A 20,067-nucleotide genomic window follows, 5' to 3' on the forward strand; every position below is an offset into this window, starting at 1 on the left:
ACAAGGTTTTGGTAGCTAGAGGGGTGGTTTCTGTGAGAATATGCCAGAAGCTCCCCAGTGTCCACAGAACAAGCGCCAGCTGGTTCCAAGGCCGAGCACATCAGCAACAGTGGTAGTGCCTTTGGGACAGCATATTGAAGAAGGACAGCCTCCTTCCTGCACAGACGTAAGTGCATCCAAAGCAGAGAGGAGTGAGAACATGTGAGAGGAATAGCTCTGCAGACACCAAGGTCAGTGAAGGAGGAGGGGGAGGACATGCTCCAGGTGGCAGAGCAGAGATTCCCCTGCAGCCCATGGCAAGAACATAGTGAGGCAGCTGTATCCCTGCAGCCCATGGTGGGCCACGTGGGAGCATGAATCCATCTCCAGTCCCTGGAGGACCCAAGCCCAAGCAGGTAAATGCCTCAAAGAAAGCTGTGACAACATGGGAAGCCTGTGCTGGAGCAGGCTCCTGGCAGGACATATGGCCCCATGGAAAGAGGAGCCTACACTGGAGCCTGTTTGCTGGCAGGACTTGAGACCCCACAAGGGATCTACGCTGGAGCAGCCTGCTCCTGATGGACTGCACTCTGTGGAAGGCACCTGTGCTGAAGCAGTCTGACCCTGTGTAAGGAACCCACACTGGATGGCAGAAGAGCATGAAGGGTCCTCCTGAACAGAAAGGAGCCACACAACATGTGATGGACCACAACCCTCTATTCCCTCCTCCCCCTGTGCCACTAGTAGGGAGTAGGTAAACTGTGAATAAAGTTACAGCCAGGAAGAAGGGAGGGTTGGGGTAAAGTGTGTATAGGGGAAGGGGGTGTTAAGATTTGGTTTTACTTCTCTTAGCCTACTCCAATTTGATTGGTATAAACTAAATTAAGTTCCCCAAGCTGAGTCTATGGTGTCCATGATCATAACTGGTGAGTGATCTCTCCCTTTACTTATTTCAGTAAGTCTTTTGTTATATTTTCTCTCTCCTGTCCAGCTGACGGGAGTTGAGAGTGAGGCTTTGGTGGGCACCTACAGTCCAGTCAGGGTCAGTCCATTACGGATGGCAAGTGCCTTTTGCACACAAGCAAAACATTTGGATTGCAAAACAATTTTATAAATGCACTTAAGCATCTTAGAGACACTCCTTACCTGTGGTGTAAGTTCAACTTCAAGCTCACCAGACAAATACTGGCGTTCAAATTCAGCGTTCTCTCCAACATACGATGACACCATGCGTTTTATCTGCTTTGTCTGAAGCAGAAGACCAAGTCCAAAATTGTCGACACTGCATAGAAAATCCCAAAAAATAGTTTTGTTGTAAACAAAGGACTTGATAAGCTGTAATGACTTAACAAGAAGAAATAAAGTTATCTCCCCCTCACATAAGGATTTCAAGACAAAAATGAAATTTCAGCTTTTACAGGGTAAAGCATCAAAGGTACAATTGAAATTTAAGATTTCAGTGTTCAGACCTCATCTCTTCCAAGGCACAGAATACATCCAAAACTTCCATTTAAAGTCATTTCACATGTTACCAGCTAAAAATACCAGCTTGACAAGTGGCTTTATTTTACATATCTGCTCTTTTAAAAAGTCTTACCAAATTAATAAAAAGTCAGGCATGGCTTTGTAAATGAAGTCATATTTTTGTTCACACTCCTGTTCACTGGGAAAATGACAAGTAATTGCTTAGCAGCCCAAGGAGAAAGGTACATTGATATTTATAATACTAGCTTACTAAATACAGAATGTATTTAAATTTTCTTATTGTAGTAAATAATTTCACCTCTTACTAAATAATTGCCTACTCCAACAAAGGATTTTGGCACTACAAACAAGATTTTCTTTTCTATTTCAGCTGAAACCAAATGCCAGAGATGTTATACAATCTTCTTCTTGTGCCAGTGCTTCTAGAATTCTAATATTCTTCATGATATTTGTCATGCTATATTGTGTACTATTGGATTAGGAACATTTTTCAGGAGTTTCTGCAACCAAGGTTGCTCTGTAAAAAATGCTACTTCAATTCAAAGAAATATGAGGTCAATAAATAAATATGGAAATAAACATAGATGATATTATAAAGACGTTTCTTTCACGTTTACAGCACATTATGCAAGATGTCAGCAGACTGGTATATGTGCGTGAAGCTTCTCCACATTTGTGTTGGTCTCTGCATCATATAAGCAGAGAACTCAGACCTTTCAGTCCCTCTGCAAAAAAGATGCCATGATCCAGAACTCCCTCACAAAAAATTATGTATATCTGCCATGAGTTAGCTCAATTCAATATGACTTAATTATCCCCACAATGGCTTATCCTGAAATTTCAGGATAAGAATTACAAAAAATGTTAAAATACTCCTTTAAGATATCAATCACTCAGCACTTCGTAATTAACACACATGCTTACAATATATGAATCCTGTTAAAAACACTCTTCCTGAAGAAAAGCTCCAAAAAAATACCAGATTAAAAGGCTTCACTATTATGCAATATTAATTTTCAAATATAAAAGTGATAATGCTTGCCAATCATAGCACAAGCTCTTCATCTCCACCCACAACACTCTGAGCATGGCATGGACAGACATGCAGTCCCAATGCCTTTGCAACTGCTTGCATCATGAGCACTATTTTAAGGTCAGGAATATTTTAAGGAGATGGCCCACTTCAGTGCATACTCAAGCATTTTGGAAACTGGATGAGAGGAAGTGAAACAAGCTTCTCTGATCTGGTTCTCTGAATTTATTCCATGTTCTCTGGATACAAAAGAATGTGAATTATTATAAAAGCTTGCTCCACTCTCCAACTATGACCCATTAAAAAAGTGATGCAACTTCCAAAGTGTTCTGATGCCAATGCCTTAGGACTAAAATATGTGTTACCTAGAAACAACCCATGTTTCTAATTCCCCACAAGAAAAAATCCTCCCGTTACAAACTAGAAAAGCTGAAAATAGAGAAGAAGAGTCTTCTGGGCAAAAGAGATTACAAAAGGAATTTCCTGTATAGATTAATTCAAAGCAGGGCAATTCCTCTCACATGAAAACCATCAAACCTGGACCTCTCAGTATAAAAGGCAGCAAACAAATGTAAAAGACGGGCCAACATCTCCTGGCAATTAAACAGGTTGGTGTAACTATGTACTGTGTGGCAGAAGTACAGAATTTAAACAAAACTGTGCAGTGCTTTCTAGTGCAAGAACAACAGGAAGCTTTCTGAACTGCTTGCAAACCAGAATTTGCAATTTCTGTGTATCATTCAGGTGGATAATATTGTTCTTATCATTACAAAACTTGGAAGTTAGCAAATAGAAACAATCACTTCTGCATGAAGACAACTAAATACTGTGTGTATTGATGTAAGAAAGGACGGCAAGTCAGGAGCAGATTTGTAATGGTTAAAGAAATTTCTGCTTCATTTCACTAAGATCCATAATTCTTCCTCCTACATTCTCAGAAGCAGCTACTGAAGCGTATTGTCCTTAACAGGATTTTGCATATCATCCTGCAGGGTTCCATGCAGATACACTTGATTCCCTGATCTACTACTGTGAGGTATCTTCTATGAAATGTAACTTAGCAGTTACAAAGAAATTTAGCAGAAAGTTTCACAAAGGTTATTCTGCAAAGTTGTTCTTCACTTCTTAAGTCACTCTTCCTTTCTCTTCTCCTCAAATGTAGCCAATTTGTTCAAAAACAAAATTGTTGTGAGGATCTGTTACTGAGCAGACAAGTCACACACATTATATAAGAACAGGAATTTCACCTTTCAAAAGTCATGCACCAGGAGGCTCTACCAGCCTGGAAACACAAAATTACTTCAACTACCCCATGCATTTAATCTTCAGAGCAGATAATAAAATCCTGCTTCCATTACTCATATAGGGTTTTTCAGATTTACATTTCCTTAAAGAAAATACAGTGTCATCCATCTCTTTTCAGGATGCAATCTGTATTCAGGTTTCCAGCTAAAATACCCTTTTGCTTTCACATGCATCAGTTTTCATTTCCCTCCAAAAATCTATTTTGAGCACTTCAGCCTATTTTATGTTTCCTGTGTTTTCCTCTTACATATCAGTGTCTCAAGAAACACGCATTTCACACAGAAAACTCTGTTCTCACTCCTATTTTCTCTACCCTTTTATTTTCATGTGAATCTCTATCCCAGATTACAAATTTCAAAACCTGTCTGGTTTATTGAGATTTCTTTTAATATAACAGTTCTACGGCAATTTTAAGTTATTAATTCTCCCTTTCTGTATTTTTATTTGTTTTCTCGATTGTTTTGTTTTAAGCACAAGTGCCTTTTGAACTTTTCAGATTTAATTATGTTTACCCTCAAAATGTTACCCATAAAATATTTGCCTTGCAGGCAATGCTCCACCTATCAAACAGCAACCATAAAAAGAAAAAAAGAACCCTTACTGAGTGCATGAAAAGAACATACCCCATACACCTTTTTCAAAAGCTGGACCCAGTGCTTCAAAAATTAAAACAAAGTTATGCAATAAAAATATGTTGCCCTAGATAGGAAGAAAGAAGGTGGCAGAAGTTGATATATTTGTTATGTGTGCAGTCAGAAAAGGAAAAGTACACATTAGTGGTAGACAGTGAATGCATTCTTTTACCCTCAGAAGTGTTTGGACTTCTAGAAGTTTCCTCATTATGTATTAAGATGAAAAATAAATCAACAGAATACATTAAACACATATAGGAAAAGAGATCTAACTAGGCATTCATGAAGGACATTGGTGACCCCAGATCCCCAAGCTGTTGATGCAGACAAGAAAAATTAAGGATCTCTGATTGTCTAGCAATGCATATATTCCTGTTTTGTCCCTCTCAGACCTACAGAAACTTACTGCCAAAAACTATGTCTGCCTTTTCTAATTTAAAATAATTAGCCAAATATGACTGGCAGGCAGATCTAGCCCACATGCCTCCAGTACACCAGAAGTAGTCAAAGGCAACATGTCAGTATTTCACTGCAGATAAACTATAATCTGCTGGTCTCAGCCCTTCTCCTTTGGTGGCACATTCTACAGCATCATAGGGAAGAAAAGATTACCTAAATTTCCAAACTGATAAAAGCCTCACACACTAACAAGCCCTACAAAGCCTGATGAAACAGGAAATAGAAAATTTGCATTCTTATGCAGAAAAAACCGGCTACTTGGAATGTCACACACTTTGGCATAAAACATACAATGCCTTATTGTTGGGGAGGGGTGGGGTTAAAGGAGACATCACAAGACAATTACAACTCTCCTCTCTCTCTGCCTTTGTAAAGATAATTATTTGTTTCTAAAAAATGTGGGTGTGGTCAGAACAGACTGGCTGCCCTTACTGGATGGAAAGCTGCATCAATTACAGTGAGAGTCTCCTCCTAGATTTCTTAAAGAGATTCCTCTACTAATTGTTCAAAGCTGATACTCCTGGGAGATTACAGATGACCAGAAATCATTACTTATGCAATATTAACATGAATATCTTGAGTTTTGTAGAATTAAAACATGTTGGCCAAGGAGCTAACATAATACACCAGCTGATCTTTCTCCTCTAATAGTTTGGGGACTGGAAAAATATGAGGGTAAAACTACATCACCTCTGAAAACTACAGATTGAGAAGGAAAAGCATGCAATAAGAATGCTGGGGCAAGGCTCCACCTCAGGCAGAAGCTAAAGCTTCTACAACTAGCTGCTGCTGCAAAAAAAATGCACATAAATGGTTGGTTCTACTCCTGGAAAACATTTTATGTGAAGACACCAGTCAGCTTCTGGAGATAGACAAGCAGCCTTTTTAGGCATCCATCAGCTCCAAGTGTTACATAACAAAGCATGAAACCTGGTAACAGATGGACTTGTTCTAGAGCTAGAAATTTTCTTGCCAACAGGCTAGGAGTGGGAAAAGTAAACTATTTCCTCTGAATTCCTCTGCAAGTCTCCATGTAGACAGAGGCCGATTTTATTTGCAACATCAGCTTTTCAGTCTTCAAAATTATTTGCTCCAAGTTACATGCAATTATGCCTTCTGACAGATCCATAATTCCTAAGGAAGACCAGATATGCTTCCCAGCTAAAAGGAATGCATCAACACTACCTGTGCGCCATTTCTTAGAAGCAGAGATCTAAGCTTTCAGGCTCACCAGGGTGTACAAAAGTACAGGCACACCCAGGGCAAAATTAATGTAGATGGTCATATAACAGTTCTGTATAACTCATCTTCCCCAGTCTTACAGCTGGCTTATAACAAGACTAAGTCCCACATTAATTTCCCCATGTGTTACACTGTAACATTACTAAAGAGCCAGCTCAGATGATACTGTGTTTCTCCTTCTCTGTCTCTCACTTCCAGAAGAGTACCAAGAATGTGAGAACAGGGGAGGGGAGGGGAGGGGAGGGGAGGGGAGGGGAGGGGAGGGGAGGGGAGGGGAGGGGAGGGGAGGGGAGGGGAGGGGAGGGGAGGGGAGGGGAGGGGAGGGGAGGGGAGGGGAGGGGAGGGGAGGGGAGGGGAGGGGATAAGCACTTAAGATCTTCACTGTGACTTTTCTATTTTTAGTGCAAGTGAAAACCTTTTGTTCAACACTACTGCATTCAACCGTGGGAGGAAGCCTATGGTTGTGGAAAATCACAGAAGATTGTGTGCAAACTGGTGTTCATGAGCCCTCCTCTCCCTCTACTCCTTCTCTGCAGTGTCTGCACTTGTCCTTCTGCTACTGAAATATTCTCACAGGAACTCTGGCATCCCTGCTCTCATAACTTTATCAAGAGTCTCACAGCAAAATGGAAGCACTGCTCCTCCACCATCCTCCTCCAAAAATGATGCTCTTGTCCTGTCACAATAAGGGGTGCAGGCATGTCACAATGATGGTCACAGTTTCTGAAGAGAAGAAATACTGTACATTGCATGGTTACATCAGCAGCAAAGTCTCCTCTCTTCACGTTCCTTTCTGGTACGGAATGGTGTTCTGTGTTTTTATAACAAGTAAAACAACTCTATTCAGAACTTTTTAAATGTACCATATTTTTTCTTCACAGAGAAGTTATATGGTACAGAAGTAATCTGATAAATGTTAATTTCATCATGAATGCATCACACTTCTAAAGTCACCCAGCCAAAAGGTATGTTTAACTTCCATTGTTGCTTTTCTATAACCAATTCCTCAGTCATGGTGCGTTCTTTATCTATTTTTTTCTCCCTTGTCATCACAACCAGAAAGTTATCTCCACAGCTGATTTCTCAATAGTTCCGTGTAGTACAAAGTTAGTACAATTTGCCCTTCCAAAATCCTAAATGACCTCCACACTAAAATTAGCTAGATGACCTTAGGCAGATTTTCAGGGATTTGCAGTTCACAGTGCCAGCAATTTAACAGCTGTAATAAAGCATCTGATTAGATTATTTATTAAAAAATGTAGACAAATTAAAAATATCAAATTCAAATAACAAAATCACTGAAAATATATAATCTCCCAATTTTGGCAATTTGCCATGTGTAGTATTTTACATAACTCCGTTCTTTTCTCTCTACCAAGAGAGCTAAGAGTCACTGGTGACCTTGTTTTTCATTTCTGAAAGTGTATTTAATTTGGGATATTTGAAGAATATACAAAAATTACACACATGATGTAAGACACTCTGAGAGTCACCTTGATCCCATCTCTATGTACATAGAAGCCTCCACGCCAGTACCTCAGACATTTTAAGTTACATTTTAACTTCCTGAATCAAAAGATTATCAAATTCATTCCACTAAAACCACTTAATACCTAATACTACATGGAAAAACTTCACAACCTTCCGTAAATTTAAAATGCAATTTCCACATAATAGGTTTTTTTAATATACACATTCACATTTGAATGCGTTTTTAGTAAGTGTAAGTAATATAGACAGACAGATATTTTAATAACAATAACAGTGCAATTAAGCCATATGAGTTACATGCAAGAAAAAACAGGGAATCTATAGCAAAGGTAGCAGACAAATTCTGGTTTTAACAGAAACATACCATTCAAAGAAATTACTGAAAAATTAGATAACCTTCAACTTTAACTTACAGAACATTTATTGAACAGAAACATACCATTCAAAGAAATTACTGAAAAATTAGATAACCTTCAACTTTAACTTACAGAACATTTATTGAACACATTTTAAATCCGAATTATTTTATTGCTAAGAATATAAAGATACATTTTGTGCTTTAGAATATGGGGTGCAGTGAATTTACCACTGCATCTGATCCCATAGAGTACTGCCTTTTGAGGACTTGGGAACTACAAATAGCCAAACCCATCAGGAAAACAAGAGTATTATGCTTAACAGAGCTAAGTAATGGCACTCAGTCATTATGCCTAGAAGTGCAAATGCTTATCTCAAAGTCACATTCTCCTTCCCAATGTATAACATTGTAACATTAAAAGACCTTCAAAAAGAATACAGAGACCAAAGGTTCAAAGAGCTGGTTATGTCTTATAAGAACAGAGTCTGAACCAGTGATAATCTGACAGATGCTGTCAATCTCCTTTCAGATGACCACCCAGGTGATAAGCAATTAAGATCTTCACTGTGACTTCTCTATTTTTAGTGCAAATGAAAACCTTTTGTTCAACACTACTGCATTCAAAAAGGATGCATTTTTAAACCTCAAAAGTAGACAAACCCCCAATTCAATAAAACAATCAGACCACACACAAATAATGGGCTTCATTCTCACTCTGCAAAATTCACCCTATTCAGCTGGTAGATACAATGAAAATGTTGATTTCAGTATGTGATTACAGACAAAATTATTTATCCATATTATTAAGCACAATTAATTAAAAATAATAATTTCATGCAGATTTTTTAAACTTTTTTTTTAAATATTTGGCTATGTTGATAGTTTTTGTTGCAATACAGGTCCTGAAACAACATGTAGCCTGCATTAGGAAAGTCTTAGCATAGGCTGAGCCAAAACATCCAAGTACCAAGTAACTTGAAATTAGTTTGCAACAGAATACCGTGAAGTTACATGGGGAAGAGTAAACAGCTAAAAAGGTACAGTATACTAATCCTAGCTATGTTGGGAATTTACTGAATTGATGTTTAAAACAAGACTTTGAATTTTTATTTATTGATTGATTCATTAATTCATTTTCATTTGATTTTTATGCACTTTTATCAATTTTAATACTGGCAAACGTAGAACGAACCAAATTAAAACAAGAATGAAGAAAATCTGTAATAAAATGGATTTTGGTAGCCAAGACAGAATACTGTCAATTTAAAGGGCTTACAAAAACAGTGTAAATGAAGTGTTTACGGTATGAACAATGTAAGCCAAACAAGTTATAAGAGAAAGTATGAAAGACTGTTTTAGAAGCATACCTATCTATCGCAGTTATCTTGCACTATTGCCCTGGTTCACAAGCTTCAGCTTCCTCTGCAGCAAGTTGTGTAAATACCAGAGGTACTGGGTATTTGAACTGCTTCACTTTCAAACACTTTGCCTTGTTTAGCTTGGCAAAAGAGTAACTGCTCTTAAAGGTGCTGTTTCACTGGCTAGCACACAGCATGAGCACGAGCACAGTGTGCAGCAGCAGACAGTAAGGTGAGCAGTGTGACAAAGAGCACCCCATGCACTACTGTACAAGCTGTCATTGAAAAGCCTTAAACAGGTCGAAAGCAGGACTTCACCTGCCAGCAATTACATGATTTGAACAAATTTTTGCAGAAGAAATCTCCTGCCAATTACACTGCAGCACAGAACAGTAAGTAGGATGTGAACTTGTGAACATCCTAGCCAAGTTGTTTCCAGAGACTGCCAAGCATTTCTAGGCTCTGCTGAAGCTTGTTTCCAGCTAGAAATGTTGGCAAGAATGCTTCACGACTTTCTAATCACTGCTTTCCCGTAGATGTAAGTGAAACGCTGTCTCCGTTGCTATTTTTGCTACAAACAGACAGCTCTGTAACATTCAGTGGCTCTGCATATTGAAAAACATGTGACTTAATCCATGTAGCTGCACTGCTCTCCAGAATAGGCTGTCTGTGCACTTGGCTCCTTTGCTCCAATTACAAGATGCCTGCTAACCCCCACAGAAGGAGAAAACCTGACCACAGCTAATTATCTCCTACTTGCTGAAAGAGCTGGAGAAAAAAAAGCAACTGCACTCAAGAAACTGAAACACATCCAGGCATCAACTGCAGCAGAAGGTAACCACAGAAAAGCACACTAAACCTAATGGCAATTCGAAAGTGGCAAATTACTCATCCCACAAAGTGCCTGACACCTCAACATTACAGGAACAACTCACCCTTTGAATGCAACTGCTGTAGGGTATATGATTGCTGTGATACTTCAATTGTAAAGGCATTTATTAGTGTTGAAATATTTGATAAAACCACTGTATTTTGGATATGGTATTAGAAGATGCTAAGAAGATGCATGGTACTATAAGAGCATGCTTTTTGACAGGCTAATTATAAGATTTGGAACTGTATCAGTTGCTGTGATGAGAATTCTGACTTTATTTCTGATGACAGATGTGTTTTAACCTGGTTCCCAAACACTACTAAGCAGGCTAAGTTCCACACAGTAATAATACAGTAAATAAAAAGAGAGATGAAACAGTTATTTTATTAATTTAATTTCAAAATTAATCACAAGAGTAAAACTTGTATTTTTACAAACTAGACTTTTAGGAAAAAACTCTAGATGCCCTTGGGCATTTTCAAATTGTTACACTGTTCTGTGAGGAACTCTCCAGGCTTCAATTAATGTTCATGAAAAACTAGTTTCAAGAAAACACGCATTAAATTTTGCTTTCCTGCCAGCAGCCTAAAGTTTTACAGAAATCACTTCCGCCTCAAAATCCAAAGAACTTGCAGGAAAGTTAACATTATTTCAACAAAAATTAATTCTAACCTATAACAATCACCAACGATACTCAGAATACAATACAAAATGTCTTCTTTTTCATCCCATTCCACAGTGCTCCTCTTTCTACTTTTTCTCATATTCAGACTTTAACCTGCCCTTCAGGAACACCTGTGCCATCTCTCTATCTGCAAATACATGTGTGTTATTCAAAAATAAGACTATGAGGAAAGTTTATGATCTCTACTCTAGTGCTTGATCTTTCCACTCAAAATTATTTCTGTCTCTTTCTTTCTCCTTTTTATCATCCAGCAGAAATTGTTTCTAAGATTCTCAAGATTCTAAGGAGCTTAAGTTTGACTGTGTATGTACCAAATACCAATACAAATCATCTGTTATCCAATGAATGTGCAAATAATATTTTGCGTATTACTATTTTTATTTAATTTCATTTATATTTTTATCAATGCACCTCAACAGAAGTGATTGTAATTATTTCTCTATATGGAGATCATTAGGTATTGCAGAGTTTACCACAGTGAACAGTTTGTGTAAAAATCAGCCTGAATGAGAATATGAGAAACGTACATGAAAGAACTATTCTCTGTTTCAACCCTATATGAATTTCTAAAGGGGCAAACATTTAAAAAAGTAAATCAAAAATCTGAAGACCTATTAAAAAGACTCCATTCTTTAACCTTAGACATTCTGCAATGCTTTTGAGTTGCTTTGAGTTTTTTTAAAGTAATGGAAATACAGTAAGAGGGTCAGAAAGCACCAAACTGAGTTTAAAAAATATATCCCTATTTGGAACTTCACAAAACCACACACATATTCACAAAATCACTGATACTACATTTAAAGCCTCTAAGTTAGACTTTCCAGCTACAGTCAACGAGTTAAATATACATCAATTTAAATATAAATATTTATAGCAATATAATTGCAACTCTCTACAGCATGACAATTGGTCTCTGACAAAGTCGAGTACACATATAGTACTGAACTTCCTGGGGTCTTTCCAAAAATAACACTTTCAAACCAAGCTGTCTAGTTAATATGAAAATTATGTTGGTGAAAACAAAGATTTTTTTCATATATATCTCCATTTTCACATAATTGGAATCTTTAGCGTGTACTTATTAAACCATGGACATATGAATACCTACCCTGCATTGTTACTGACTGCTGTTATTCCTTTTACTCCAGTCTTCAGTAAACCCCCAATGAGGTTTTCAGGAATCCCACACAAACCAAAACCTACACAAAAAAAGAGAAAACTGATTATGTAACAAGTGTTTGAAAGAACATAAAATGTTCAGAAGTATGGGAATTAAAAAATCTGTTCTGAGTAGATCAAGCTCCTTAGTCAACTAAATAAATCAACATTTCCAGAAATAGTTGCCCCCTAGTACTAGGCTCTCTCACTTACTAGACACTTCCCAGTTTGGATGAAAGCTCTTTACCCATCAGAGTGGGCCTTTAGGGATGCACAAGAGCCATGCCTCTTGTTATGTGTGTCCTCAATCCTGTACTCATTATTCCTCCTTCTCTTTCTACCCACTTAACCTTCCTATCTTTGCTGCACATCCCATAGCTTAGCCTGTAATTAGGTGATAAAACTCTGTGAGTCTGAACACTCTTGGGAGGATATCTGTCTGGAATCACAGTAATCTAGATCTCCACCAAGGCACAAGAGCCTCACACTCTCACCTATTATGCAAGATCCCAGTGCATCTAAAATAAAATACCCTATCACACTAAAACAACCTTTTCACAGACACACAGAGTCAATTAAGTTCTAAAAGACCCCTGAGATCATCAAGGCCAAGGTATCTCACGCTCAAATATTATTATCTTCACGAAATACTAACAACAAGAACAAACAAACAAACAAAATTCCTGCAAAAGGAATTTTGCCTCATTACATATCTCCATAGAAATGTTATACATTACATCCATTACTTCTGCAATATTAAAACAACCTAAGAAACAAATAAATCACTTTTTGTTTAAATGCAGATTGAACAGCAAGAAACTGTGGAAAGCATCTACAATATCCAAAAGCTCAAGTCCCAGTGAAAGTATGATGCAACTTCTTGACTCTTCTGGAAATGCCACACATAAGCATTAAGAGTAACACAGGTAAGTGTTATCTTCACTTCCTAGCACAGAAACTGGTTGGGCAATTTGTTCAAGGTCACAAGGACCGAGAGACAAGGCAAACAAAGGATATAGAGAATGCTAACATAAACTAATCAAACCAAATTTTATTTATTCACCATGTGAAATAACAATGCCATCTTGAAAATTCCCAAGCTCATTTTCTGGATTCAAAACAGATAGTCTAATTTTCGCTAGAGGGGAAAAGAACCTATTTTTCTGAGGTTCCCCTTTTTCCCCTTCCCCATGACACAACCTGGATTTTCTCACTGAAAAAGTATGCCTCTCATGAGCAGAGTAGAAAAGCACTTGTTTAAAAAATCATGCAATTCCATGGATACTCAAATTAGTCAATAGTAAAAGAAACAAGGTAAATGAGTAAAAAGCATCTCATTAAAATAACATTATTACATCCATAAAGAATTTAAATATTTACCACCAACAAGTATAGTTGCCCCATTGGGTATATCTTTTACAGCTTCAACAGGATCAGTGTAAAATTTGGTGTTGCGATGATAGCTGGTAGAAAAATAGCATCCACAAACCTGCAACAATAAAAGAAAGAAGTGAATGAATAAAAGGCATTATACAATAGCTTTGTAATGAAGACCATGCCTCTGGCTAGATAGGGGGGAAAATAAAAACAAAAATATATTGCTACTGTAAATACTAAACAGGGGGGAGGGGGTACGGGACAGCAGGAGGGGAGGAGGGAGGGAAGTACAGTGCAGGTCTCCAAAATAAAGAGAATTCCATCCTGAATTACTGACAAATTCTGAGAACAGATTTACAAATGTAATTCCTCAGCACAAGCTGGAGCCATCCACAAACTTCTTTAACATATATATTGCTACATGAGCTTCAAAGACATCCGAACACTAAACATAAACAGAAACTGCTTAAAGAAGGACAACACCACCACAAAATTTGAGTGGAAGCCATGGAACATTAAGAAGGACAGCACTGTACTGGCAGTATGTTAAGCAGGGACCCCCCTTCCACAGAGCAAACCCTCCCCCAGTCTCCTTGTGCAGTCTTAGAGCTTTCTAACACAGCCTTAGAGATCCTTACGTTGTTGAAGAACAGCCCAGAATCAAGGAGACTCCAGGAAATATGTGAAATATTGAAGCCAAGAGGGAAGCCAATACAAATCCTACCCCAAACCTGGACCTCACAGTGTAAAGCCATTACACAGTATTCATCCTAACTTATGTATGTACTGTTATACACTTAGATCACAGTCACCTTTTTTCTCTTTTTCTCTTTTTTTCTCTCTTCAAGTATTCACCACTAATACCACACATTAATACTACACAAGTATTTGTTCAGGCACCAGAAGAAAAATTGATACCTAAGTCACTATGTTGAAACAGTCTCAATAAATTCAGAAAATCTGGAAGCTAAAGTACTACCTATTGATGTTTCAAGTTCTAGCTTGATAGCAAGAGAGAAAAAATTTATAATGTGAAAGAGGGAGAAAAATTACTAAATAAACATTGAAGACAATAGTCCAGTCCTTCCCTAAAGAGCTACCTTAAGAGTTACCTACAGTTACAACCAGGACAACAAATTTTAGACTAGTTTCAATATTACACAAGCTGTTCTCTTTGTATAATTAAAGCTGCAAGAATTCATACTGAACATTAAGAAAATCTTTCTGAATGGAAGCTTACCTCCTTCCCAGTGGAGACACTGTTTCTCTGCTTCGATGGGCTCAATAAAAAAATCAGTATGTGGGTCATAAGAAACAATGTCATGTGAGAAAAACTACAAAAGCCTTCTGCATGCCAAATTATACCATGATTGTTTCTCCACTGATCCATGCTACTTGAAAAGTCATGGAGTCAGGTAGAGTCCCTCTAGACTTCCCTGAGGGAAACATTGTGCCCATCTTTAAAAAGGGAAAAAAAGGAGGACCCCAGGAACTACTGACCTGTCAACCTCACATCTGTGTCATTGTGTGCATGGCATGGCACAGGTCCTCCTGGAAGCGTGCTAAGGCACTCGGAGGACAGGGAGATAATTCAGGACAGCCAGCACAGCTTCACTGAGGCTACCTGATCATCATCATTAAGCCCTGCCTGATCAGACTAGTGATCTTCTGTAATGGAGTGACCACATCAGTGGATGGGGGAAGGGCTATGGATTCATCTGCACCTCTGTAAAGCCCTTTGCACAGTCCCCCACAACATCCTTGTCTCTATTTGGAGAGAAATGGACTTGATTGCATGGATTTGGTGGATGAGGAATTGGCTGGATGGCCACATCCAGAGGGAAGTAGCCAGTGGCTCAGGGTCCTGACAGATATTGTGATGCATGGTGTTTCTCAGGGGTTGGTACTGGAACCAAGATTGTTTAATATCTGCATCAAAGACAAAGAGAGATCAACTACATGCTCATCAAGTTTGTAAGTAACACCAAGAAGTTGGTCCATGGGAATCTTATAGGGTTCCACAAGGCCAAATGCTGGTGTTGCATATGCATCAGGGAAATCCCAGGCCCGAGTACCAACTGGGAGAGGAATTCATTGACTAATTGGTGATGCTGGTGGGTGAGAGGCTGGACATGCCCCGGTCATGGCACTCACAGCCCAGAGAGCCAAACGTGTCCTGGGCTGCATCCAGAGCCCCGTGGGCAGCAGGGGAGGGAGGGGATTCTGCCCCTCTGCTCTGCTCTGGTGAGACCCACCCGGAGCTCTGCATCCAGAGCTGCGGTCCCAGCACAGGAGGGACAGGGACCTGTCAGAGCAGGTCCAGAGGAGTATTAAGTGCTGGCAGCCTTGAGAATCACTTGCAGGACTGCAAGAAGGCTCAAGGGCCAGGCTTGGAGAGAGGCCAGGCCTCTGCTGTGTCCTCATACCCCGCATAGGAAAGTATTTCAGAGGCCACGTGGTACCTTCTCTTCAATCTTCCCGACTGTGTGCAACAGTGGTGAACAGAGCAGCGTGTGTTTCACTAGTGTGCATTTGCAGGTTGGATGACCCTAATAAGCATATCTTCTCTTCTGATCTTGTATCCTAAATACGTTCTTGTCCTAGTCCTTTTCCTACTCATCGTATTGTTTCAGAGCAATGAGCTTTCAGGGACCTGAGCCCCCAGGGATCAGCTATGCCTCCCTGAACACCGAGGCAGGAAGACCTCAGGAACTGGCAGCAATTCTGGCAGGTTTAAGAAAATAACATGGGGACAGATAAGCTCCTTCCTAGAATAATTAGCAGAATTTAAATATCTGGTGAAGCAAAATTGTGACTTACTAAAACAAAACATGGAAGTGCTAAGATTTGTTCATAAGGATATGAAGAGTAATAAACACAGGCATGAGAAGGTGAGCTTTTTCAACTAAAATAAATTAAGAAAAGCCACATAGACACTTCTGGCTGAAGAGACAAAAAATAATAACTTTGCTATGGTTACGTGTGGGCTGGAAACCATTTGATCTGCGAGGTTTGGGAGAAGCTTCCCATAGGAAGGGAGCTGCACGGCTGCACAGCACACGTTTATAGACAGCAGTAGATGGCGGGCCTGCCAGCGAGCAGAGCACACCTGCTGCCCACCTCCGGGAGAGGAGGCGGTGGGAGCAACGTGGGAATACACAGTAACACACTGCAACTGTGCTGCCTTTTGAAATGATGGGAAATTTAATAAATAATAATAATAATAATAAATTCGATATAAAAACAAGATTAAAAAATCTCAAAGCCATCCCTCTGCGTCAGCCTCTCAAGGTCACCGCATCCCCACCCTCCGCCAGGCCCGGGCCTGCGGCGGGGCCGCGCCGTGCCCTCTCTCCTCCCCGCCGCCCGCGGGGCTGCCGCGGGACCAGACCCCTCCGAACAAAGCCATCGTCCCCCCGCGGGGCGGCCGCCCACCCCGGGGCTCGGCTACTCCCCGCCACACACGCCCATGCCAGCGCGGGCGGCTGCGAGCGGGGTCCCCGTCAAGGTCACCCGGCGGGCAGGGCGAGACGGAGGGGCTCGGACCCGCCTTCCCCACCGCCCCTCGCCCTTACCTCAGCCCTGCGTGCGGCGGGGAGGAGGATGCGGCGGCCGAGAGACGGCAGGAGGAACTTGAAGGCCGCCATCTTCGCGCTGCGTCGCTGTCGGGGAGCGGAGAGGGGTCGGGGTCCGGGCCGGGCTGGGGCGGCGGCTGCGGGAGCCCAAGGCGGGACGCGGGGAGCGGGAGCGGCGGGACAGCGGGACCCGCGGCGGACGGAGGGCGAGGGGCTCGGCCCGGACGCGCGCTGACGTCGGTGCGCACGAGGCGGGGCCGCCCACTTGGGGGGCCCGAGCGCGGAGCGCCGCCGGTCTCCCCTCGGCCGCCGGCTCCGGCAGGCGCCCGGGAGAGCTGTCCAGCCACCCCGCCGCTGCCCGGCACAGCCGGCCGTCTCGGGCGCTGTCCCACGGCAGGGAGCAGCCCCACTCCTGTAGCTTCCACTGGTACCTCCGCTCCGTCGTCAGCGGGTTTGTTCACAAAACCCATCAGAACCCGCGCAAAACACAGGTGGGCAAACCGTCAACCACCGGCACAGCGGTGTCACAATGTTAGAGTCTCTTCAGAAAACAAGACCTTTTCCTGGTTTTCTTTGTCTTTTCCTGTTTTCCTTTCCACGATTTCCACAGATGTGTAACTCAGATGTACCATGTCAGCTGTTTTCCCCGTGAAGTTAAGGTGGCTTAAATTTCTGTGTTGCCTACTTTATGACCAAGGACTAGCAGCACAAGAATTAAGCAAAGGACAGAGACTAAGTGGTTAAGTTTCCAGTGCTTAGTCCTCCGGGTGACCCAGACTCAAAAAAGCACATGGTCTCCACAGAGAGCCGGGATGCTATGTTTGGGTGGGAAAATGTTACTAGAATAGATGCATGCTTTTGAAGTGGCAGCCACATGATGTGAACTGCAGTCTCTTTTGCTGCTGCTAAAAAGGAAATTTTAAAGTATGCCTCTGCTATTATTGACACTTCCTAAAAAATACCCCAGATGATTAGTGCATGCCCTAACAATGCCCAATGCAACAGAAGCATTCACAGAAAAAAAATGTGAGAAGCTGTTTAGAGGCAGGAAAAGAGAAATTCTCCTCATGCACATGACAGGAGGTCACACTTCTGGCAGGTCATGCTGACCCTTGTTTCCAGGCAGTTTCCAATGCAGCTGCCAGCCTCACTGTAATTTGCCATTGTGGTAATCAACATGCAGAAGGATAAGTTACAAGGAAAACTAGGTCTTCAGAGTGTGCTGATGGCCTGTGAAGTGTTTCTGCAGAACCCACCCATTTTATTCAGAACACTAGCCCTGCCTTGCTGGTGGCGCTCTGTGGCGCATGTCACTCTCTTATATAAGCATTTTGAAAAGTGCTGGTTCCTGTACTTACAGTTCACATAACAGCCACACCTTGCAGATACCAGTGAAATGTGGTAGGAACACCTTCACTATTGTGAAAGGGTTTTAGTAATCTTTTGTTTTCTAGTTATTCACCATATGTATCTAGTCAGTTAAGTCTGGGATAGTTCTGGGTGAAAAAAAGCTACAAATTACAAGGGCATAATGAACTAAACCCAAAATAACAACACAGTTTGTATTCTTCTGGGACTACACACTAGCATAAAAGTTCCACTGGATTTCTGAACCTTAGTTCTACCTAAATTTCATATAAAAAAGTAAATTCCTTAAGTAATGTTTCCCTTCATGACAAAATTTCCTTAAGCATAGAAAAACTTGTGTAAAGAAAGTTTATTCTCTTCAGTTCAGTAAGTTATCTTCCTTTAAACCAACAGTGTGCACTCTAGAATTTATCAAAGTGTTCAGGATTGAGTATTTGTTATATACCCAGCTAGCATTTATTTTACTTGGAGTTTGCACTATTTGGGATTCAAACAATTTTCCTCCTTGCAGACTGAAGGAAGGGGGCTAACTGCATGCAGTAGGTATAGTGATGAGTATTAATACCTCCTTGGAACATCTATTACACAAAACTGGTTACTCTACTTACAAGAATTAGTTTATGAACTAAATTATCCTTATCAGGCGCTACAGATTATGTTAACCCAATTTAAAAAAAATTGCCACATTCACATGCATCAGACTGCAAGCATTTCATTTTGGCTCAGAAAAGCTTGAAACGTGACTGGAAGAGCAGATAAAATAATTTGTTCTGGAGTAGCTTAGAAAGGACAGTAGATCATCAACTTATTTTAAAGATGTCTGAAAGCTCTTCACACAATGAGAACATCTAAGCAGCCAGTGTGAAACAACTCTCTAAAATGATGAATTTTTCAATATATTATTTTTTTTTAGTGAACTAAATCACATGGCAGCAGTAAATGTGCGTCAAAACATGTTCCAAATTCAACACCGTTTACAAATGAGGAGAATTTTGAGCCCTTGGTGCCTGAAACAAGTCAGCAGGTAGACATTCTGGAGCTACCACAGGTTAATCATTATATATGCTGTATAACACCAGCTTGCTTATACTACTACCAAACATAAGATGTCGAAGTCAGCACACCAATGCAGTGAAATAATATTGTCCAAAGACACCATCAGGGAGTTAGCAGGTAGTTTGGAGGTTTGATTTACCTGCACAGGTGGAAGAACAGGAATTCTGAGGTAAATTATTTCATTTCTCAATTTTTTTTTCTTAATTTATACTTGACCCAGCTTTAACTAATTAAAATTCAGCAGTTTACCTTTTTTTCAGACCCACTGGAACTGGGGAAGAAAATTCAGTTAGCGAGGCATGAAAACCATATACGGATCCACAGAGAAAGGAAAACTCATTTAACTATACAGCAACTAGAACACACAGACAACAGCTGAATTTATCTTCAACAAGTTAATACGTCCCAGTTCTGAAACAAGAGTTTGGTGTTTCAGTACTTTTGATTATTACTCAAAATACTAAAGTATTATTTATATTATTTATTTAAGAGCACTTGCAACTAATCTTTGAAAAGTGCAATGAACCTGATTCTCTGGATGTGGGATGGCAAGCCAAAGAAAATTGAAACATTGTTTCATGGCATCCTCATATTCCTATAAGAATGGAGTGCCACAGGGAAAACAAACAGAG

The 20,067-nt window shown here is 40.4% G+C and overlaps 1 protein-coding gene across 1 annotated transcript in view; it reads right to left on the minus strand.

The window, feature by feature from the left end:
• Positions 1–17,147, minus strand: part of OXCT1 (3-oxoacid CoA-transferase 1) — an 83,343-nt gene extending 66,196 nt beyond the window's left edge. Inside the window, exons 1-4 of the mRNA XM_066339379.1 lie at positions 17,012–17,147; positions 13,440–13,548; positions 12,010–12,100; positions 1,126–1,261 (exon numbers count right to left, since the gene is read on the minus strand). Of these exons, the coding sequence (XP_066195476.1) occupies positions 1,126–1,261; positions 12,010–12,100; positions 13,440–13,548; positions 17,012–17,083 (408 nt within the window). The 5' untranslated portion in view covers positions 17,084–17,147. The remainder of the gene's footprint in view (positions 1–1,125; positions 1,262–12,009; positions 12,101–13,439; positions 13,549–17,011) is intronic.
• Between the last annotated feature and the right edge of the window lie 2,920 nt (positions 17,148–20,067).

The sequence above is a fragment of the Sylvia atricapilla genome, chromosome Z (genome assembly GCF_009819655.1).
Source record: "Sylvia atricapilla isolate bSylAtr1 chromosome Z, bSylAtr1.pri, whole genome shotgun sequence".
NCBI lineage: Eukaryota > Metazoa > Chordata > Aves > Passeriformes > Sylviidae > Sylvia > Sylvia atricapilla.